Genomic DNA, 23,717 nt, shown 5'->3' with positions numbered 1-23,717 from the left:
TTCACTACTGAATATCTGTTTCAGTCATAATGGCCTTGATATATAACGTACATAAATTATATATATATATATATATATATATATATATATATATATATTCGTACATAAACATTAACTAAACTTTAAATAGCGTTTATCTGTAGCGTCTGAAATTTCACGTGCATTGGCATGTGACTCTCTCTTTATCTCTCTCTCCCTCTCTCTCACTATCTTGTTTCATAATTCATGTGTTTTCTTAATAATGTGTTGAACATAGGTTATATTTCAACCTTAGTGAGAATAAAAGACGATAATGGAACCACTTCGATTTATGAGCTTTGTTGTCATTAAAATGTTCTAATCCTTGTCAGTTTAACATTGCATAACACAGAATGATTGGTGCCAGAACCTTATTTTATCAGCATTATCCAAACATCTCACTGTGTGCATTATTTAATTATCTGCACTAAATCGTCTATCTGTATAATTCAGCATGGGACGACCCTTCTGCAGTAATTCTGAACGCCCTTGACTGGCTGCGGCAGCCCAAGTGGGCTGGGTCTGGGTGGTGCTGGGGCTTTCCATATATTTTTCAATTGACGAGAGAATATACCCAAACTCCAAAGTGATACTTTGCATACGTTCTGGGCTGTTGGAACATTATATTTATTTTAAGATATTTATTTTCATTTGTGATTTTAACAATAAAGAAGAGGATTAAAACGTCTCAAAATAATGGAGATTGAAATGCCAAAAACATACCAGAGTCAACAGGTAAATTGCTTTACGATTGGCTTCATAGCCTAGTTGTAGCCTACAGCAGCACTAATTTGAACTGGGCTTAACAGTATGTGCCGTCTTTCATTTAATAATAATAATAATAAATAATAATAATAATAATAATAATAATAATAATCAATACAATTTAAAAGTATCAGCTTCCACAGAAGTAGAATAGCCCAACACATTGTGGGTGTCATTACATTGTATTTATTATTATTAAAAGTTTAAAATGTATTTATTCGTATTAAAATACACAGATATGTTACAGGTTTTAAGTGTGTCAAGTTCATAATGACAATCCTATTTTAGAATTGTATTAATGGCTTCCCTTTACCCGGGTTTGGGATATTGATATATGTTCCTTGACAATCCAATTAAGTACGGTACATCATTGGTGAGCACAGTAAATTGTAAACGTTCATGGCGTTGTTTCCGATCCTGCGCCACTCAGACATTGTAGAATTTTCTGCAAGTCACTGGGGTTCGTAGGGGGTTTTATAAACCTCGGAGATACTGAGATGCTCCTTTCTTATATGACCGTATTTCACGAAAGCACAGACATTCTAAAGATTTTTTCATTTTTATGTAGCAATCTGCCCAGTAAAAAAAAAACAAACTGTTTTTCTTTCTCCCATGTGCGCATGTTCTATACTGTTACAGTGTGCCTGGATGTTGGTTGTCAGTCCTCCCTTGAGCCTGTCCGGTCCCCCATAGCGTGTGATCTATGTAGATAGTATCAGCGGGTTTGACTCTTCAGTCTGCAGTGGGTAGATTGCACAATCGCAGGCAACAGATAATAAACATGGGGCGGGTGGTGGTGGTGTGTGTGTGTGTGCGTTTCTTATGTTCCCCTAAAAACAGATCCATTTATTTATTTCAAAAGTTTGGAAGGATTTATGTTACAAAAAAAAAAAAAAAAAAAAAAACGGTAGAGTACTACTTTTTGCCTTACTCTGTTGATGTAAAACTAAGATGATTGCATTTTTTTTCTAATATTGGCCATGATTACAGCCAAGTGGATACTGTAAAAATAAGTGGATATTGTAAAAAATATTATTTGATTCCAATCCTGTTAACAATTGAGACACTTGTAACTGTTCTCCACTGCAGAAACAGGCCAGACCAGTGCTGAGCCTGGTAGAATTTCCTGTGAGGGGTGGGGCAGAGCCCATTGAAACACAGGTGTTTCATGTATAGTACACTGAGGAAACAAAATATGTTGTACAAATCACTGAACTTCGATTGTACCACTCCCTTTGCGACAGCCTTGTTCAGTCTGGCTCCATTTTAGATCTCTTGTGAAGCTAAGGTTTCATGAACTGGTTCTGGTGCGCTTACTCAAGCACTGAGCCAATGAGAACCAGCTTGTCCTTCTTAGAGCCAATCAGTGATACTGAGGGAGGGTGGAGAGGGATCCAATTCACTACTGTGTAGTCGCCTAGTCCTGTTGTAAGAAGTTTGTGCTGAGGGTAGTGTCTTTACTGATTGACCATTTTAGCTTGTATTTTCTAGGACCTATACATTTATCCTGAAGTTGGTAAATTAAAGAAATGAGAAGTATGCTTTTAAAATGTCTTGGGATGCATTGTACAAGGCATTTTTAAAGGCTTTCATTTCTTACTCTATGTTGTTGGATGTTAAATTCAGTGTTGTGGTGGATTTCATCATGTTTTCAATGCCTAGCCACAAAACAACACACACCCTCAACACACCACATAATGTTATGCAATAGAAATATTACCTGCATTCATTTCAGGAGTGACATAATACAAGTATATTTGCATTTTTTTACATCTTTCTTATTGAGTATTTCAGTTAAATGGATACAATTTAGGAAACATAGTTATGCGGTTAACACAAATATAATGTAAGCAATCGTGTAAATATGTTTAACTATTAACTGATAAAAATGATACAAATCATTTAATACGAAGACATCCTAACGTACGAAGAACAACTTATTTATGCCTTATAGGCTGTATCTATCAAGTGTTAAGATAAACACAGGATTGGAAGTTGGAGAGGGGCAGTGAGTAAACTAGCTTTTGACCTCTGGAGCCTTGGAATCTGGCTTAGAATAAAAAAGCATTGTGGTCTCAATTTAGGTATCAACTAAGCCTTAGATGGCAGAATTTCACATCCAAAAAACAACCATAAAGAAGAGAATTATTAGAAGAGCAATGTGGAGAAGCTTGCCATCTCTGTAGATAAATAAAAGCAAAATCAGAAAAAGAAATAAGGATAAAATAAAACAACTCATAAAATAAAGTGATGTATTGAAGTAAAGAAAGTCAAGAAAACAATCATATTAAAGGCTTTATTTGACTTCCTCAATTTAAATGATGCATTTTTCTTTAAAATAAATAAAAACAAGTACTTCTTTTTTACAGTAAAACCAAACTTTTCCTCATAATCTGCACTTTGTAAAGTTATATAAAAACATGAACAACAGCACCATGGAATGATTTAACCATGTTTTAAAATGTCTTACTCTAACTTAGTTTCAGTAAAGTTATCATTGCTTCTTATCATTGTTTGAAACACCTCGCAAAAAGTTAACGTAGTTAGTGTCGGTACCTTAATATAATTGATGGTAAATATATTGAAAGACATTGCCTGTATTTTTAAAAATATTTTCAAAAATACCAGTTTGTCTATAACGGTATCCTCTGGCCTGCCAATACAGTGGTACTGTTAAACATTTAATAGACTCATTAGCAACTCTGTTTAATTCAGTTCAATACTTTATTATTATTATTATTATTATTATTATTATTATTATTATTATTATTATTATTATTTTCATATTTGAAACCAATGTTTCAGTGATTTCTGTACCTTCAACAGGTTGGCAACTAAATAATTTCAAACTATAATTCAAGAGAAATAGGATTATTTAACCAATGGCTGTACCTTGAGTTTTAACGTCAACAGACACATGTTATATAATATTTTTAAAGTTCATGTAAGGTCACTGCCTTAAAATGATGTCATTTAACCATATGCCAAGATATTCCACCCCTGCTACATTTTTTTGTGAAAGAATAGACAAATCCCTTGACAAATGTACAATAGCAATGATAGATATACAATAACACCCACCAGCCATACGAAAACATAGGGAGTGTTTGTAGGTTTATCTGCCTTTTCAACAGCCTTGCCTTCATTTATTTATCTGTTAAGAGCTACTTGCTACATCATTTTTATTGACTTTTTTTTTATAATCCTCCTCAACTTCTTGTCCATATATCTGCTAGTCTTTTGCAGTAAATATATCAGCTGCCACTTTGTGGTTTGAAAATGCAAGGTATCAATGGTTGTAACCCAGTAGTTTAAAAGTTCATATACTTTACAAAAGAAAGGGAAGGGCATGTTAAAATTGAATGCAGTCAGTTGGTTAAACTATTATCTGATGCGCACACTGTTACCCTGGAGCCCCTTGGATTGTATTCCAATAATTGGTTGGGTAATTATTTACAGGTGTAGAGCCAGATAAATCTGGTTTAAATAGTTAACTTGATTACAATAACTTGAGTTTTCAAGTTGTCATCTGGATTTTCACCTAAAGTACAATTTCCATATATATATATATATATATATATATATATATATATATATATATATATATATATATATATATATATATATATATATATATATAATGATAATATATATTATTCTACACTTATTAGTAATCATTTTGGCAATACACTCAACAAATAGCTCAAGTTATCTCTGAATCTGTAATCTGAACACTTCTGTTCTCGAAAATCGAACTAATATTTAGAAGCAAGAGCTATGCAGCTCTAATGATAGTAAACTCAAGAAGACCCTCAAAACACTGAAATCATGTTGTCAAAGAGGGCGGTTAAACCAGACATGACTTTCTCCAAGAAATGTTACCATAATTACTGCCTATCTAAAGCAGAAAGGGTTGATGGAAGCAGTGACTATATTATTATATATGATGCAGAGTGATACAATCTTGCAGGAAGGGCAGCTTTTATAAATATTATGACTCCACTCTGATCAGATAGTACAAGCAGCAACAGTGGGAGGGGGGACGGGGGGGGACGGACGACAACAAAAATTTAAAATGAGATATGCAATACATTTGTGTACTACAATCTGTTAACAGCATGCAACACATAAAACAAATGTACTTTGTAAGCGCTACTGGCCATACTTTGACGAACACAATCATTGCATTCTTCAAATTAGCAAGGCGACATGCAGACGTGCCTACAAATATATCTATAGTTAAGAGTTGGAGTTGTGCTGTTCTTATTTTGGTTGCTTCAGCTGAAATTCTCATTCTCATGCATTTAGCCGGTTGCTTTCCTTGTTAATTGACAGGATTTGACTGCTGCTGAGGTGAAATGATTAAAGGCAGGCAACCTTAGAGTTTAGTACCGAATGGTACTAAATAATTCGGTTGTAAAATGCATACACGTTGGCTATTTTATTTCTTTTTACTGATACCAGTCTAAGAAAGTATCAGTAGGGAGTGTTTGTGTTCTCTGAAATAAATTAAATGTTGAAGTTTACCCTGAAAGAATATTATTGTTAAACAGCTCAGTACTGTAGAACATGTCCTTAAAGGGATAAAACCAATCCGTAGCAATAGTGATACAATTTCAGCAGTGATTTATAAATAAAGAGATACAAATGCTATACAATTGTAGCCAACAGTTGTACTGAGTGAGGTTTTTAGTTTTTAGCGTTACAAATGCCTGGAATAGCCTACCAGGTAAATATCTAAAACACAAGTAAAAAAAAAATAAAAAAATAGTTCTGCCCTGTTAAATTAGATCCTCTTATAGAAAGTAGGGGCAATTGGTGTATTAGAAAGGGATGGACTTCGAGCCGAACGGTCTCTTCTCATTTCAACTCATGTTCTTATTTAACAGAAAGCATCCATTATGTTAAATTTATTTAGACTTCCTTAATACAGTAAACTATCAGGAAATTCATTCCACTTTGGGTATTCCCCGACTTTAAGGAAATCTTGCAGTGGACCATTTGCAGTGAAGTGAGGCAAGATCCTAGTCGTTTGAGGAAGTGTAGTTGTCTTTCTTTAAAACAAAAAAAATAAAAAATAAATCACATGCCTGTATAACTTTCCTCAGTGTGTGTTTTTCTTTTGTTTTGTTTTTGGCAACAGGCCATGACAATTATGAAATATTTTATATTGTAAACAAGGCTCTTGGAAACTGAGTTATAAAGCTGATGGTATCTGTGATGGTCTGTTTATCAAAGACCATACTAAATCCCAAAGGCTTTTTACTTATTATCAAATCAAATTGCTTTCAGTTGTTATTTCAGTTAACTTCTAAGGAGCACAGTAATATGAGTGAGACAGGTTGTTCCATTTTGTGTCCCTTCACCTGGGTATGTCCCTCGAGTTTAGTGGCCATCACTTGGCAGGCTAGTGTTCTAATACACAATGTGTATATTCAATCTGATGGCTGTTGCGCAATTTATACCAGATTACATTCCGAATGTGAACTTGCATGTACAATTTACATTGGGTGTGACTTTCATCATTTCTACATAATGGATGGCTTAGTATTTGTATGGCCTTTTTAGGAAGTTATTAAAAAAAAAAAAAAAAAAAAAAAAACTCTAATGGGATTGTGGCAAAGTGCCTGCCCCTGTGTGTATTTTGTGTTGTGTGTTAATGTTGGTGTATAATCATTGGTACACGGGATATAAATAGGTCTGTGTAACACAAGTGTTTAAAATGCATATTTGTATTTGGGCACGAGGATTGCACAGCACTTCACGTGCAAGTAAAACATAATAATATGTGAGCACGGGGAATTGCACTTTATTAATTCACATGCAGTTTTACCACGACTCCAGATGAATGATTGATTAGCAATCGAGTCACGGTACAGCTGCATAAAAGCTGCGTGTTTTCACCCACTCGGGGTTGTGTGTTCGGTGAGTCGAGAACGGGATTGGAGATGGAGGTAATTGTAATTGTAATAGTATTAAGTTAAATATCTGCTCACCGTGTTTGTCTGTATAGTCTGTTTTGTTTGTCTTTTATTTTGGCGACGAGTGTCGTGTCCTGTGTTTTTGTTTGTTACAAACCTTTTATTTACTGTATGTTCACTCATTAAATGCTGAGCGAAACCATTCGCTCAGCTCCACCAAACTCCACCTCTCTCTGTCGTTTATTTCCTGTTTCTGGTCTGACTTCACCCACTGCATCCGTCTTTGTGACACGTGGTGTCATTGTGGGATTACCAGCGCCTCCTAGACGCAGACCAGAGCAGGAACCACAATTTCTTGTTTAAAAAAAAAAAAAAAAAAGGTCAGAAGAGGCAGTGTTGGGCTGGAGGCCCAGTCCATGCCCATAGCCATCCTGGTCCTGTGGCTGATGGACAGAGAGCGATGTGAGGCGTATGAGAGGGAACAGACCCCAAACTACCTGGAGGAAGGTGTGGAGTTGGTCCTCAGCTACCTGGAGGCAGCTATAAACAGAACGGCAGCCCAGGTAGCAGTGTCTCCAGTGCCCAGATGGGGGGACCGCAGGGATCCAAAGCCCGAGAGGGAGCTTTTCCCATCTCTACCAGTAGAGGATGAGTGCCTGCTGGTATCACTTCCCCTGCCGTCACCACCTGGAGGGTGAGGGAGAACCGCACCGGTCCCCTGCAAGTGAGGGAGAGCCGCACCATTCCCCTGTAATAAGGATAGACTACACGCCGCTCCCACCTCCATCGGCAGGAGCAGAGCAGCAGGAGCTGTCTCTACCTCCGCCACCTCCATCGGCAGGAGCAGAGCAGCAGGAGCTGTCTCTACCTCCGCCACCTCCATCGGCAGGAGCAGAGCAGCAGGAGCTGCCTCTGCCTCCGCCACCTCCACCGGCAGAGGGTGAATGCCTGCTGGGTTCCCGTCCACCAGCAGAGGGTGAATGCCTGCTAGGTCCCATTCCACCAGCAGAGGATGAATGCCTGCTGGTATCGCTTCCCCCACCGGCAGAGGATGAATGCCTGCTGGTATCGCTTCCCCCGCTTGCCTGTTGCTCCGCATCGCCTAGGGTTGCCAGCCGCTCCGCATTGCCTGGGGTCACTGGAACTGCTTCGCCTGGGGTTGGCAGCTGCTCCACATTGCCTGGGGTCACTGGAACTGCTTCGCCAGGGGTCGCAGACAGCTCTGCTTGGCCGCAGGGGTCAGTGTGGCTGGAGCCCCACCAGAGGGAGCTGCCGGCTATGAGAAAGGGGAGAGAGGTCAGGAGACCACCTTTCCCCGCAGCAATTTCGCTGCTGGAGTTCTGGGGGCTGGAGTCCCCCCAGAGGGAGCTGCCGTCTATAAAGGGGGGAGAGGTCAGGAGACCACCTTCCACCGCAGCAGTTTCACTGCTGGAGATCTTGGGGGAGGTCTGGAGACCACCAACCTCAGCAGCTTTTCCGCTGCTGGACTTGCCCCGGCTGAAGGAGTCAGTCTGGGAGCTGTCGGCATTTCTGCTGCCAGTGGTACAGCGGGAAGAGAGATTCGCCCCACTGTCAGCACGTCTGCTGTCAGCATGGCCAGTAGCAGCCTGGCTACTAGCAACATTGCCACCCATCAACCCCTTAAAGTCCCTGTTCTTGGCCCAGGACTTTGAGCGAGACTTTTGGTATTTTAAGGGGGGAGGTGGCCATTGAGGCCATGTGTGCTTTGCACAAGGGGGGGGGGGGGGGGGGGGGTGGGGGGGGGGGGGTATATGTGTCTGTTCACTCATTAAATGCTGAGCGAAACCATTCGCTTAGCTACACCGAACTCCACCTCTCTCTATCGTTTATTTCCTGTTTCTGGTCTGATGTCCCCCACTGCAGCAATCTTTGTGACAGGGATATAAAAAATAAATGAAAAAACAAGTTTGATGGAGACATGATGGGCAGCTTTTAAGACTTTCCTTGCACTACCAGTAACAATTCATGAACTGCTGAAATGTGTTAGAACCACATACCAGCGTGCTGTTAAAAGAGTACAAACCAGTTCTTATTATTATTAGCAATTATCACTTCCCTCTTTTATTGCCCCCCCCCCCCTTTTTTTTTTATATTGTCTGCATATTCCAAATTGAATTGTAAAAAAAACAAGTAAAGACCCAAAGAGTCTTTAAGACAAGAAATAGGGGACGGGTGGTTGTATTGTAAGTGCTAAGGACATTTTAAAATTTCCTTTAAAAATTGATGGCAGTTAAACACAGTTTACAAACCAAAAGTTTTACTTTATAACATCTTACAGAAGACATTTAGCTGGTTTGGATTGCTGCTATCTTAACTAAGTATATTTTAGCCCTTCAAAAAATAATGCATTCACTCCGATCATCTACTGCTGTGTATTAAGCAAGACGATCAAAGGCAAGGAAACAAACCAAGTTAAACAAAATAATATATATTCAGACTCCTTGTGTGACCCAAGGGTCAAACCTGTATTTGGTTCCCCAAACCCTCTGATGCTCATATTCAAGAACACCCAATAACCTGCTGTTATAATCTGGGTTTACTTACTTTTAAGCTTCTGCTCAAAGTAAGGGTTATTTTGTATTTAGCGCATTAAAAGAAAATAAAACTGGAAAATATACATGTATTGTAACTGTATTAAATTACATTGTATTCATAAAACAAACAAAGCTCATAATAACTGGTAGATTAGGCAGGTATGTGGAATTGAAAATTCTGACAGAGACACATCTCTTTGTTTCTGAGCATATTGACCCTCAATAGCAAACCCCTTCAGGAATGGTTTTACTTGAAGAGGGCCTTTCAGTTTGGGCTGCTCAAACCTGTTGCTAGCCATACCCCCACTATGATTTGATTGGATTGAAATTTAAGCCACACAAGTGGTGACTGTCTAGCTCAAGGAAACACAAACCGTTCAAACCACAGTTCAGTGTTGAAGATAACATGTACCGGTACGGTAAATGTGTGCACATCTCATTTCTTCTTGGTTTGAAAAGAATAAGTAACATGGATTTTTAAGAAAAGACTTGAGACACAGTACATTTAAAAAAAAAAAAAAAAAAAAAGAAAAGTAAAAAAAAAAAAGAAAACATTCTGTATTTTTTTTTTTATTGTGTTCTTTTAAAAAAGCGAAATATGAAAAACAGGAAACAATAGTTACTGTTCTGTAATCAGGTGTGCATTATGTTCTGTCTTTTCTGGTGGACTTTTAGTTTTTTTTTAAAAATATATTATAATTTTCAATTCCTTTTTAGGTATTTGTGGTTGTGTCTGTTTTTTTTTTTTTTAACTTGGTGACTGTGAAAACACCATCCTACAATGAGAAAAAGGAGAAATGCAACTATTATCCATGGCTGTTCTATGTTACAATCACCTCGTAACAATATTGAGAGGTTACGAAATTAACCAACAGCCTCTTCTTATGGAAACTGGGTGTATCACCCCTGGTATTCTGATAATTCCCATGCAGAGGTTTGTCGGTGCTGGCTTTCTCATGTATTTCTTTTTGGCCAGACAGAATTTTCAGTTTCAGACTTTTTTTTTCCTGACTGTTGTCTTCTTTCCTGGGTGGTGTTGCAGGACATGGATTTGATTGACATCCTGTGGAGGCAGGACATAGATCTTGGTGCAGGGCGTGAAGTTTTCGATTACAGCCACAGACAGAAGGAGTACGAGCTTGAGAAACAGAAGAAACTTGAGAAAGAGAGGCAGGAGCAGCTCCAGAAAGAGGAAGAGAAAGCCTTGCTTGCTCAGCTGCAGCTGGATGAAGAGACAGGGGAGTTTGTTCCCCGGCTAGCACAACACATTAAACCTGAAGCTTCCCCAGTGCCCAGAGAGGCCTCACAGGTACACTGGTGATAGTGATATCGAAGAGGGTGGGAGCTCCACTTAATATGAGTGGGAGCTTAGGCAAATGAGTGCACTTAATATATTATACAAAACTATGGCTTATTAACAACATGTAGGTTTATGGTAACGGCATTCAAGGGACTGACTAAAATTGTTCTATTTTTGCATTTTATTGTATTTTTGCCAGCTGTTCCAAGCCAGAAATATTTGTATTAACTGGATATGTCTTTCCCCTTTTAAAAGCAGAACAATTCTTAACTATGTATTGTTCCCAGTTTGCTTGTCTTAAAATATTGTGGAAAATGTATAACATTTTTTTTTTTTTTTTTTAAATGAACCGATACAAAGACTAAATTATTACTTAGATGAAAATAGATTTCTGTTCATTATGAACTTTTTTAAAATAGCTTGTGTATAGGTCTGGATTCTAAGGCTCTGTTACACAGCTGGTAACAAGTAAGCAATTCCATTGTAAGATGTTTAGTTTCCAAGCTGTCGTGTTTTTCCTTTCAGCATGTTGTTATCTCAGAAGAAGATGGAGCGGCTCTGTCGTTTGATGAATGCATGCAGCTACTGGCAGAGTCATTCCCGCTGGTAGAAGACATTGCGGTAAATTAAGAATGCCTTTAACATAAACAATACAAACAGACTTTGCATTACAGATAATTGGCATGGTTAGCACAATACCGGCGCCTACATTTTGTTTATAAATTGCACTTCAGTCTCATAAGCATACTGACAGCAAAATGCATTACTTTTGTTATATTATAGGTAATATTATTTTTGCTTATTGTTTTAGGTTTCCCCAGCTGCACTCGAGCCTTTAGTTCCAGACCCGACTGGAAGCAGCCCGGTCCTAATGGCTCCCCACCAGCCTCAGCAAGCTCAGGCTTCTCTCCTCACGTCTCCACTGCCGGATCACAAATCTGCACAGGACATTGAGCAAGCCTGGCAAGAGCTGCTTTCCATCCCTGAGCTGCAGGTAACTACAATAGCCAAATTCATAAGCTGCGATAGAGAAAGATTCTGAGAGTAACAAACACCCAAAGAATTCACTCGAGGTAATAAGCCAGCTATTCAGAGAACAAATGCACCTTTGTTCCACAGATATTAAATGGACAGGCAGGCAGCTGATGCACTCAGGTAATTCTTGAGCGATTGAGTTACCACAGTTCACATGTTTTGAACATAAAAAAGGATACATCAGAGCATTCAATGCCAGGCTTTGGTAGAAAGGGTCTGGTCTTCTTGATGGCATTTATTTTAATGTAAAGGCAGTTGTTGGGTTGTTTTGCACTCACAGAATCCCCAATAATTCAGGTATCGGGGATTTACAGCAATTATACCCTGCATTTTCTTTTCCAATTAAGTATACTATTTATTATTGTACAACATGTATACTAAAAGTGCAATAATAATAATAAGGCTTTCATCAAGGCTAAAAACAAAAGTAAATATAAGTTTAAAAAGCATGTAATTAGTATGAACAGATAAAGAACCAGTATAGTCATTCAGATCATTTGTGCTTGCATGCAAAAAAATTGCTTTATTGTGATTCAGTATGTTTGTAGTTGCTGACTGAGTTTTCTCTTAAGATTGTAAAACATGCATTTTAATTATTATTTTCCTTTTCTACAGCAATGTCTAAACATGCCAGATTTGACAGAGCTGAGCAGCTACACAATCCCAAACAAGCCTCCAGAGATTCAGAATGTAAATTACAACTTTTACATGTCTAATCCAGCAGAAGCCATGGCAAGCGCTGCCGATCCAGGCTGCCCTGGAGGATTTCTCAGCTCATTTGAAAGCACCTATACTAATGTCATTCCACCTGAGAACCTAAATCAGATGACTATAAACACCTCTGATCTGAACACACCCTTCGGCTCCGGCAGCATTTGTGAAATGTTTTACCCTTCCCATATAAACACAAACATTAACAACATTCCACCAACAAATAACGTGAACACACCGTTAGCTGACCTGCTGAGCAAGCCACCTCTAAAACCAATGGATATCTCTGGCTTTACAGTGCCTGAAGGTTTTGAGAGTAACCCACCTCAGAACATACCAGAATTACCAGATTCTGACTCAGGCCTGTCAATGGATGCAAGTCCTGTTGCATCCTCACCAGAAGGCTCAGTGAAGTCTTCCATTTATGGAGATGCAGCTTTCGGAAACAGTGACTCCGACATGGAAGACATGGACAGCAGTCCTGGAAGCGTCCAGCCCGAGTTTGCAAAAATGTTTCCATTGTCCTACCATGGGGATGGTTATCAGGCATCACCTTCTACTGCACAGACAAACCAAACTTTCAATCTGGAGCCAAAAACACCAAAGAAGGAACTGCCTACAAGCCCTGGTCACATCAAACCACCCTTTACTAAAGACAAGAGCAGAAGACGCTTGGAGTCTCGTCTCTCGAGAGATGAGCAGCGTGCAAAGGCGCTTCAGATACCTTTCCCCATAGACAACATTATAAACCTTCCTGTGGATGACTTCAATGAAATCATGTCCAAGCACCAGCTCAATGAAGCCCAGCTGGCTCTGATTCGGGATATACGCAGACGAGGCAAAAACAAGATTGCGGCTCAGAACTGTCGCAAGCGGAAAATGGAGAACATTGTGGGTTTGGAATACGACCTCGACAGTTTGAAAGACGAGAAGGAGAAGCAGTTGAAAGAGAAGGAGGAGAATGACAGAAGCCTACTTCAGCTAAAACAGCAACTCAACGACCTGTATCTTGAAGTCTTCAGCATGCTGCGTGATAAGGATGGGAAGCCCTATTCCCCCAGTGAATATTCACTTCAGCAGACCTCTGACGGCAGCGTATTTCTCATTCCAAAGAGCAAAAAGTCACAACTCAAGAAAAAAGTGAAGTAATATTTTTTGCTTACTTGGACATTTTTTGTACTGCATTACCATAATCTCTCTCCTGGTTGTGCTTAAAGTAAACAAATCCTATGCAAACTATATTATCCTTTAGCCATTGTACTTCTAAAAGAGAAGTATATCTCAGCTACATTAACATATAGCTTATGAATACTGTATATAACTATGCTGATTTGTCATGTATCTACTTTAGACTTATTTTGTACTGCTATTGCTTTTTCCAAAAGTATTTTCCTTATGGTTTGTAAATAATTTCTATTCTCTTATTTGCTATATAAATATTACATAGATTTTTAAGAATCACATTTTAGTATGCCAATGATCCTGTGTTGCAAATCATTGTGTGATTTAAAAAGACATTTTATAAATGATTTAAGGATTTTTGAATTGATCGATTGGCTTTAATTTTCTTGTGCTTTATAAAAAAGGTAAATAAACTATCCATTTAGTATAAACATCAGAATTGTTCTTCAGTCTTTATGGGTTATTGTATAAGCATGTATCTTAAAACTCACGCAAAGCTGAAAATTCCCCCCCCCCGCCTATTTTCACTTCTTATTGCCATCAAAGCAGTTTGGGAACGCCTACTAAAAATAAGATACTATAGTTTATGAATGAGCCAATATAAAATAATGAATGTATGGAATATGTTAAGCCATTCTAATTGACTCATTTTCCTAACTTTCTAATAAAAGACAAAGGTCTCTATAGGATAAGAATTTGCCAAGACTCAACAGCCAAAAACAAAATACTTACTAGGGAAGTTGTTTCCTTATTCATGGAACTACCAAAGGGTATATTTGCAGAAATGGCCTTGTCTACTGCAATATTCATGTCTTCCAGGCATATCAAATCCTATGTAAGGTCAGTTATGAAATTTTGTAAATTTTTCATGGCATACAGATTTTTTATTTTTTTTTTAAAAGTGTTGCAAGTCAGAATGGAGAAGTGGACCTAGATAGTGAATTTATGCATGCTAGTTCCAGTAAAGATGAAACCACTCCCATGGCTGTCACTTTATCCTTCGGCGATGCACCGTGATGCTCTATGGTTGTTGGAATCGTTCCAGAAAGAGAAGGTAACATTTTTGTAGAATTGTTTAAATTATCACCCTAGTTTTATTAGTAAGGCAGGAAAACATGAACTAGTGCAACTCTAACAAGAATGATCCAGATGGAATATTTACAACTTTTTTGTTAATGGGAGCAGATTCCAGCAGTTCTTGCTGTCCATGGCTTTACCTCAGAATACATACATCACTAAGTGTTTTTTCCCCATACATATGATACAAACATTCAAGTTCAAACAAACATAGTTGGCATTCTGTCAGAAACATAAAAGCACACACGCAAAGTGAAGTTCAATGTCAAATTAGGAAACAAAATAGTAACAGAAATACTATGTTTGCATAGAGCCGGGATAGAACAAAAAACTTGACTGAAATGGAATAACAACCTGGTTCCAGAGTTTGCCAGCCAGCTGTTTTGTATTAAGCTTTTTTTTTTCCCTGATAAAGAACACATTTCAGTTGGTAACAGTAACCTTAAATGTAGACACATACATAAAATATGGTTCTTAGGAATTTTTTGATATACCGTGTTAGTGTGTGTAAATAAAATGAAAATCAAACCCAACACCTTTATTAACCTTGGCAGTACACTGCATATGAACTCTGACAGCTGAAGATTCTTCATCTCATGAAATGTTAAACAGTTGTTATGAATGCATTAATGCTCAAATTGAAGTTTGTCATAAGATAATTTTTGCTGTGCATGAAAACAAAATTCTGGTTATGATTTTAATCTATTTCACTTTTAGGCAAAGGTTTGAAACATACTGTACATACATACATTTATTTTTTGGTATGGATAAAGAATTAAAATTAAAACAGGAATACAAGTTCAATAAGGAATTGTCTTTATTAAACTTATGTTGGTACTTTACCAAATTAAGTACAAAATTACAAAATAAATACTCGAGTGCCTGTATAGGAATTTCACATCTCACTGTAATCTACTGCCGGATCCCACAGTGCTATAGATCTTGAAATGTATTAATATAGATTAGTAGTCAACACTAATCAAAGTCCTAGCTGTCCTTCATCTATACAACAGCTACAGAACAGTATAGCTCTGTATGACCAAGGCCTTAGGGAGGGAGGGGTTTTCTTGACCTCACCCCCTTTAAGGTTACTGTAAATTCCATTTATAATATCCAATCTCCCAACCTAGTTACCAGCTTTGCAAGAGGAACAATATACTAATTTCTTTTCTTCAAAACATTTTGAATACTGTTAAGTAATCCATAATCGAATGCAGTCATGCAGAATGAAGTAAAAGTTGTCATCTCTGTAACCTTGACTGGAATGCTAGAACAAAATTGAAAATTGAAATACCCAAGGTCATGTGAGCAGCAACGATAGTATGCCAAAAAAGAAACTAGCAAAACTAGTAACACAAACATATGTTAAATGCCATTGATTGGCACAGGTATCAGTATGTAAAATATGCTGGCTTAAGATAAAAAAAATAAAAATAAAAAAAAAAAAAAGATTAAAAATTTCTGCAGGGATCATAACTGAATGAACTTTAACAAATGCTAACTCAGTATTCACATAATTCATTTGAACTTTTTTTTTTTTTTTTTTTAATAAACACAAAATATTCAATGGATACCTGTTAAATAAAAAAACAAAAAAGTACTGGTACATGTACAAGACCATTATAATGCAAACGTTAAAATGTTCAGGCTTATGTATTTACAAAATTAAAACATGCAAAGCATCTTATTGTAAAAAACACACACACACTCACTGATAGTTCAATTACATGGTACTGAAAGCTTGGAAACCCACAGGACACCTCCCTAAATGATTTCAATTGCATATTCCTGTAATGTATGTTTCAGTTGCTGGTAGGAGTGAAAGCAGTCACCATTAAATCAATTCCACTGGGCATATCCAAGGATATAGACATTACCTCAAGAAACCTGTGATAAAAGTATGTATCAGTATGCTGTACACATGAATTCACCACTGACAGTTTTTAAGAATGTACGTCTGTTCTAATTTTCTGATCTAAGAGCTACCAAGCTGTCATGCAAGTGATACTGTAGAATAGTACGTCAGTGTTTCCGATATTAAATCAGTGATGCAATAATTTCTTGAGCTTCAGAAACTCAGAAAACTTATACGCATATGAAAAGCAAGGCATATGGTTGAGCTATGGATCCAATTTCAGATTTATCCTGTTAAAAATGCACCTCAGCCTTACCCATCCAGAACCTTCGATGTTAACTGATGTCATATTTGATTTTCACCGATAATGATGAAAGACGGCTTCATATCCGACCTGTAAATCAAGCAAAGTGGTTACTCTTACCTTTCCTTATGTTATTGCTCCATCTTCTTTATTTCATGTACTCTTTGAAAAGCAAACCTTATACTCACTTCCCTTTCCTTTCAGGTCTAAAGTCTAGACCTATTGTGCATTTTCACTGTCACCTGAAGTAGCTATGACTCATGGAGATTCCAAAAGTTGAAGAACTCTTCCTAGACTTTCTTCCATACCGTCGTCTGGTCTTGGAAGATATAGCTAGTCTTGAGAAAGATGCTCACTATCAAAGTTACCACGATTTCTTTTGTAGATGTAGCTGTCGTTGCTGCCTTGTCTTTGTGTAACATTATACTGACTTGTCCACACTGCTTGAGCTGAAGAAGTCCTGTCTTAATTCATCTGTTTTGAGCCACACTTTTTCTGTTTTAAATTGATCCTGCATTTTATTGTCTGCCCCTTGGAATTTATACAGCACCACACCATTCAAAACCAAGAACTAGCTGAAGCTACTTGTCCTCAGGTTAGAAAATAAGTCATTTTCATAGTATTAAGCATTCCAGAGAATTTTATTTGTCAGAGCTAGCCTTAATAAAACGTATATAGAAAACAGTTTTGTAATATACAGATAGCACAATCATTTTAACTGGTTGCTTTCTAAAACCAATGATACACTACACTTAGCCATCTCATTTTGCTAGACATATTTAAACTGATGATCACTTCAAAATGTCAATGTACCTGGTATTTACAATAAATGACATTTTTTACAAAAAAAAAGTTGTTGCAAGAAAATTATTATTATTTTAAACAAGCAAACAAAAACATGGATTAAATGTTATGCAATCATGTTGCAATATAATTCGAAATAGTTTATCGATCCTAACTTCAGTGACCTGCAACTCACAAGATGAAGTACTTTCTCCTACTTCCTTTTAATACAGGCACACAGATAATGCACATAGAAGCAAATAGCAAGAAACATCACCACAGAATAGATAACTAACATTCTTAAGACATCTTAGACTCGATAGAAAAACTGACTACAAAAGTTTAGTTAAAAAAGGTTCCTTGTTTTTATTCCTGGTACTACTACCACAGTTTACATGGGCATTATACTTGCAAAAAAAACAAAAAAACATAAAATAAAATCTAGCAACAAATAAGACCTCAGGAATGTACATCTAATAGACACTGTATTTCATTAGTAGCTACACTTTTGCAGTCTGTAGCTAGTGGATACAGTCCTCAACAAGAATTGTTCTCCTGTTTAAGCTGCAGTAACTTTGCTGTTCCTCTAATGCACTTGGACGACTGCCTCATAGTAACCTGCAGCTTTCCTGACAACTCCTTGCTCATCTCCTCTCCTGCTAAGAACTGTAGCCTGTTGAATGGATACAGGATAAGAAAATTATTACACTAAGTTAACAATAGGTATTCTACACAACAGTGCAATATTAAATGTAACTTACCAATTCTACAAAAAATTAATATCTCCTCGTACCGTATCCACCAGAGCCACCTCCAGAGCCATAGTTGCCTGAAAAAAAAGAAGAAAAATGTTAATCTGTAAATGAAACAACTGCAGCTTAGATAATAGCAGTCAATCCATCATCCAGGTATTGTACGTACTGCCGTAAGGTCCACCCGAGTTCCTTCCAAAGTTGCCCCCTTTCATGGGTCCGTAACTCGACTGCTGCCCGCTGTAGTTTCCAAAGTCATTGTAGTTTCCACCGCCGCCGCCGCCGCCATAGTTTCCTAAACAAAATTTGCAAAATACAGGTAAAATAATACACCTTAGCAAGGTTGGGTGCAAGGTGCCGAATTATAAAAATTTATATAAACACAGTGCAGTCAGCAAAACTATATATTAAAATGTAATGATTATGACAAAACATTATGAACAAAAATATAATCTGATGAAAGTATGCCTAATTTTCAGGAATTGAGCAACTTTTGTAACTCTTACCTCCTTCACTATAATTGTCGTATCCGCCAAATCCACCACCTTGGTTGCCATATCCACCTCCACCGCCACCTCCATACCCTCCCCGACCACCTCCATAGCCAGAGCCACCTCCATAGTTTCCTTCCAGGAAGAATTGTATCATTTCATCACTGGCTTATGTTCAAAAGCCCAGAATATTAAACCCTAAAGTCTGTTAATCATATTAATATACAGGCGATCCCCCTATTTATGACGCAGAGCACTTGCGACTCTTTTGCATTATTATCCTGCTTCGACTTTACGACATGGCCAGACCTGAGCCATGCGTTATGTGCGCAGCTCGGTGTCCAAACCGCAGTACCTGCCGTGGACGCCCTGACTTTTTTTTTTTTTTTTTTTTTTTTATGCATGTCACTTTTTTTTAAATTTATCTGCCATCTGATAAGTGCAATGGACTCAAAACTAAACCTAAGCTGTGAACTCTATCACATGATGAGGGGCTTAATATCAGGCGATCGTATTTCCTGCTAGGAGCACCATGTACACACACTAAATACATCATAGGAAAGCCCCTAATTTGTACTGTTAAACAAGCCACGTAGGTGTCTCGGTGCATAACCACCGGGCAGAGTGTAAAGACTTAAATAAATATTTGCATGAGTACAATATAACGGGTCACTTTTGTAAAACTATACTATCTGGCTGAAGAGTCAGGAACGTAACCCCAATTTATAATAGTTCCCATGGGAAAATGTGCTTCAATTTATGATGCTTCGACTTACAATGCGACTTTTGGGAACCAATTGTGTCTTAAGTGAGAGGACTGCATGTATATTTGGACTGTCGCACGTTTAAAATTTTTGATTGGTTAATTTATGAGCATTAGTTGATTAACCAGCATGCACAGTAATACTTTAGTAATTCCATATAATCTAAATAAACGGCGAATGGAAATTTGGTCTTTTTAAAAGCACTATTATTATTTTAGTAAATGTAGCAGACTTTCACAGAACATCAATCTGTGGAAGAGTTTAACAGCAAAATATAACACACAAGAACTGAGAATGGATTTTCTTTTGTCTTTCATGCAAACATAAGTAACACTTGTGGGCTCCTTATGAACAACCTTTAATATATTCAAAGAGGAAAACAAAACCAATAACAAAAAATAAACAAAAAACAGCCTGCATAGCTTACAGAATCTATCAAATGCACAGACTCCAATACACAATACATTGTTATATTAACTCTACTGGCCACAAACGGGAAATCCATTTTAAAAAATGTTGACAAATTACATAAAGGACACATTTTATTTATTTATTTATTTTTAAAAAATGATTTGCTTATTAGTATATTGGTAAATTAAAGCCTATACATAATTATTTGCACTTGTGTTCTCCTAAATATTGATTTTTTTTTTACAAAAATCCTGTTACATGTATTCACAGGGATGCAAGAGCTAAATAAATGTCAGTCACCATCTACAGCATTCTGTTTATTAATCTGCTAATATGTACTTTGTAGTATTAGTGGTCATCCTAATACTACAAAGTATTTATTAGCAGACTAATAAACAGAACTGTACACCGTGACCTACCCTGCTTTCAAGACTTGAGCTTTACCTTCCACATTACAATTAACATGAAAATCAGACATGTGATTATATTGCTTAATAAAGAAAATAATTTACATACCATCTCCACCAAACCCGTTGTATCCACCATCACCACCATAACCACCACTTCCATAGCCTCCTAGAACACAATGCGGTTACTGTTTTTATTTGTTCTACATATATATATATATATATAATTACACACGCACCTGACATAACACAACACACTTATCACTACTTCAGATTAAAGTGGATATATTCTCCCTCGTTCTTACCGCTGCCAGAGAAGTTTCCACCCCGGCCATAGTTGCCTCCACCTCCAAAATTTCCACCTCTACCCATAAAATTGCCAGATCCCCCATCTCGGCCTACAAAAACAGAGCATTTAAAAATATATAGGCATATTAAAAAACTGCCTGCACCCGTTTTAGCTAAAAAAATAAAAATATATATATATATAAAAACTCAGGACAGTAGGAAAAATGGGGAAAAGCTCAGGTTTTCCTCCTGTAAACAAATAACCAATTCATAGGTTTGTTTGTTTCATGCACTTTAAAAACATTTAACATGAAGTATTGTAAAGTGTGTTCAAAGTCAACCACAACTACAGTTTATTGACTATTTGCATATCGACTGTTTAATTAATGTTTTTTTTTTCAGCATTACTGAACATATTTCTACTGCCAAATGCATGTTTACATGTCCTTTTAAGTTCCACAGCATTGGCATTATAAATTAAACAGAACAACCACTAATGTATTTAAACTTATTAGCATGTTCGGACTTAAAAACATGGTAAATGTTTCTAAATTTCAACTTACTTCTCTGATTACCAGCAGACTGCATCTCTTGTTTTGAGAGTGCTTTCCTGACTTCGCAGTTGTGTGAATTTATTGTGTGGTATTTCTGAGCTGAAAAACAAAAGTAATTTGGTGAAACAAGCTGTCATTTAACAGCTACAAGTTCTGCTCTTAATTTTATTGTATTATGTAATTCTATTTTATGACCACCTCACACTGCTACAAACTGTACATTCAATACTGGACTTAATTAAAAGTATTGCCAGTGATGCAATATTCCAATTGTAGGTATTTTAATTATGCATATACACTGTTCAAAATACATACCAACAATTTTATCAACAGTGTCATGATCATCAAAGGTGACAAATCCAAATCCTCTTTTTTTCCCCGTCTGCCGTTCTTCCATAACTTCAACACTTTCAATCTTTCCATATTTTTCAAAGTAGTCTCTCAGGTGACATTCTTCTGTATCTTCTTTGATCCCACCAACAAATATTTTTTTCACTGTTAAATGGGCACCAGGCCTTGCAGAATCCTGTGGAAAGGAAGGGCAGAGAGGAAGCAGCATTGATTACTACTCTTGTGTTATGTACTGTACTACGAATCAATAATAACACTGGTTACAGGCATGGGGTTTACCTCTCTAGACACCGCTCTTTTTGGTTCTACAACCCGCCCGTCAACCTTGTGTGGGCGGGCCTCCATGGCAGCATCCACCTCTGTTGCACACGAGTAAGTTACAAACCCGAACCCTCTGGATCGTTTATTTAATGGATCTCGCATTACCTACAATACAGATTACATAAAAAAGGCATTATAAGACTATTAAACATGAGGTACGTCCAATTCTTACTTTGCTTCAATAAACACACATATTTGAACCCCCACCAACGTCAAAGTTTTATTGGTGTTTTATGTTGTTTTGCTGTTTACGGGTTTATAAATGCACCAATGTACATATTATCCCCACACAGACTATTTAGTGTATTTTGCACATCTGTGGATGACCATGCAGTCAATTTTACAGACAACTCACCACACAATCTGTAAGCTTCCCCCATTGTTCAAAGTGCTCTCTCAGGCTCTCATCAGTGGTTTCAAAGCTCAAGCCACCAATGAACAGTTTTCTCAGCTGTTCCGGTTCCTTAATATCATGGCCCTGTCCAAACAATGAAGGAAAAAACCAAGTCAGTATATAATCTTAATACACAGTACTGCAGTAGCCCGTTTAACAAGAGCATGTCACTACTCATCCAACACAGTAACAACAGTACTAATAATAAAACATGAGGCCTTCCCTTAAAGAAGAAACTTTTCCAGCAAGTGTAAAAATTGGGGTGAGGCTCAGGACAGTATGTCTGCACTCTGCTTGTTCTGTACAGTTCAGCCTAAGTGTAGATTTCTTGCATGTTGTTTTTAAAATAAGTGTTGATACAATATTTACGTACTGGCGTGTGACTACGACCTCATCATACGCAAATAAAGTGGAACTGCTCTGCTGCCCAGTTCACGACATATGCATAGTTTAATTCTATCACTACGCGTTTTTTTTTCCTTCCCGGCACGGCAGTCATAAGACTGCATCTCTATTTCACCAATGATTCTTCACACAGTTCAAAATAACAAACTGTATATTAATTCATGCCGAGTCAAAATTAGTCAGCACATTAATCAAAACGCACAGCCTAGAATTTTCTGCAAACAAGGAAACCCTACGCCATTTTAGCTCTTCCCACCCGCCATTCCTCCATATTGTATTCCTCCAGATAGCCAAGCAATGCAAAATCATTCATGACTTTAAAGCTTGAAATGCACCCATTAAAATGTGAAAGTATTAACGCTTAAATTGTATGTACAGACATTTACTTTAAACAAATAAGTTCATGTTTTAAAATCAGAAAGCCTTGATAGAACCACTTCAGAATGCAGACTTTGTTTTTGTTTTTTAATACACAAACCTGGTTAAAAAAACAAAACAAAAAACAATGCCGAATAAAACAGTATCTACTGCAGAATACCATAATTACTAACATTAACGCTCATTTTACGAATGCAACACCTCGAATAGTTACTAGCGAAACAAGGCAGAATCCAACAAAAGCTCGCGTCAAACAAAACATGTACATTCTAGAATAAATACAAATATAGATCACGTTTGCATCTAACTTTTCTTATATGCGTTCAATTTTAATCCTTATAGTAAACATTAATATTTGTATGTAATAGTATCACCTCCATTTTGTCTTGAATCTTGTTTCTCCTCGCTTCAGAACGGAAGAAGGAAGTGGGGCGTCCCACGTGACATTAGAAAAAGCAAAAAAGGAAGATACGTACCACAGCTCTGAAGTACTGATACCTTAATATGTCAACACGAGTGCGAATATTACTAGAAACAAACATTTCGAGACATTTCTTCTTTTTTTTTTTTTGCACATTAGCTTATTATACTGTGGTTTTTTTTTTTTTGCCATTAACTTTGCCTTTCAGGAAGTGATACATTATTCCACTAAAGTTCATGTAATGCCACATTTATATATATATATATATATATAT

General features: G+C 37.2%; 2 protein-coding genes across 5 annotated transcripts; one reads left to right on the top strand and one right to left on the bottom strand.

Annotated features, from left to right (window-relative positions):
• The first annotated feature begins 560 nt into the window (after window positions 1-560).
• On the top strand, window positions 561-15,533 carry LOC121323407 (nuclear factor erythroid 2-related factor 2-like). Its single transcript, XM_041264460.1, has 5 exons — window positions 561-753; window positions 10,302-10,568; window positions 11,085-11,180; window positions 11,371-11,553; window positions 12,210-15,533. Exons 1-5 carry the CDS (start codon window positions 715-717, stop codon window positions 13,452-13,454), a joined length of 1,830 nt encoding a protein of 609 aa, XP_041120394.1. The 5' UTR covers window positions 561-714; the 3' UTR covers window positions 13,455-15,533.
• Window positions 15,534-17,345: 1,812 nt separating this feature from the next.
• Window positions 17,346-23,497, bottom strand: LOC121323408 (heterogeneous nuclear ribonucleoprotein A3-like). 4 transcript variants are annotated; one of them, XM_041264462.1, is made up of 11 exons: window positions 23,397-23,497; window positions 22,201-22,323; window positions 21,804-21,950; window positions 21,489-21,699; window positions 21,183-21,272; window positions 20,637-20,729; window positions 20,441-20,500; window positions 18,765-18,884; window positions 18,428-18,553; window positions 18,268-18,335; window positions 17,346-18,179 (listed from the first exon to the last, which is right to left on the bottom strand). In XM_041264462.1, exons 1-10 carry the CDS (start codon window positions 23,400-23,402, stop codon window positions 18,283-18,285), a joined length of 1,029 nt encoding a protein of 342 aa, XP_041120396.1. In that variant the 5' UTR covers window positions 23,403-23,497; the 3' UTR covers window positions 17,346-18,179; window positions 18,268-18,282. The 4 variants fall into 4 exon arrangements, with proteins under 4 accessions (XP_041120396.1, XP_041120397.1, XP_041120399.1 ...); XM_041264463.1 differs by having other exon boundaries at window positions 18,300-18,335; XM_041264465.1 differs by lacking the exon at window positions 18,765-18,884.
• Between the last annotated feature and the right edge of the window lie 220 nt (window positions 23,498-23,717).

This window comes from Polyodon spathula, chromosome 11, assembly GCF_017654505.1.
Source record: "Polyodon spathula isolate WHYD16114869_AA chromosome 11, ASM1765450v1, whole genome shotgun sequence".
NCBI classification, from domain to species: Eukaryota; Metazoa; Chordata; class Actinopteri; order Acipenseriformes; family Polyodontidae; genus Polyodon; species Polyodon spathula.
The sequence above is the reverse complement of the archived record's forward strand: the minus strand, read 5'-3'. Positions and strand labels throughout refer to the sequence as shown.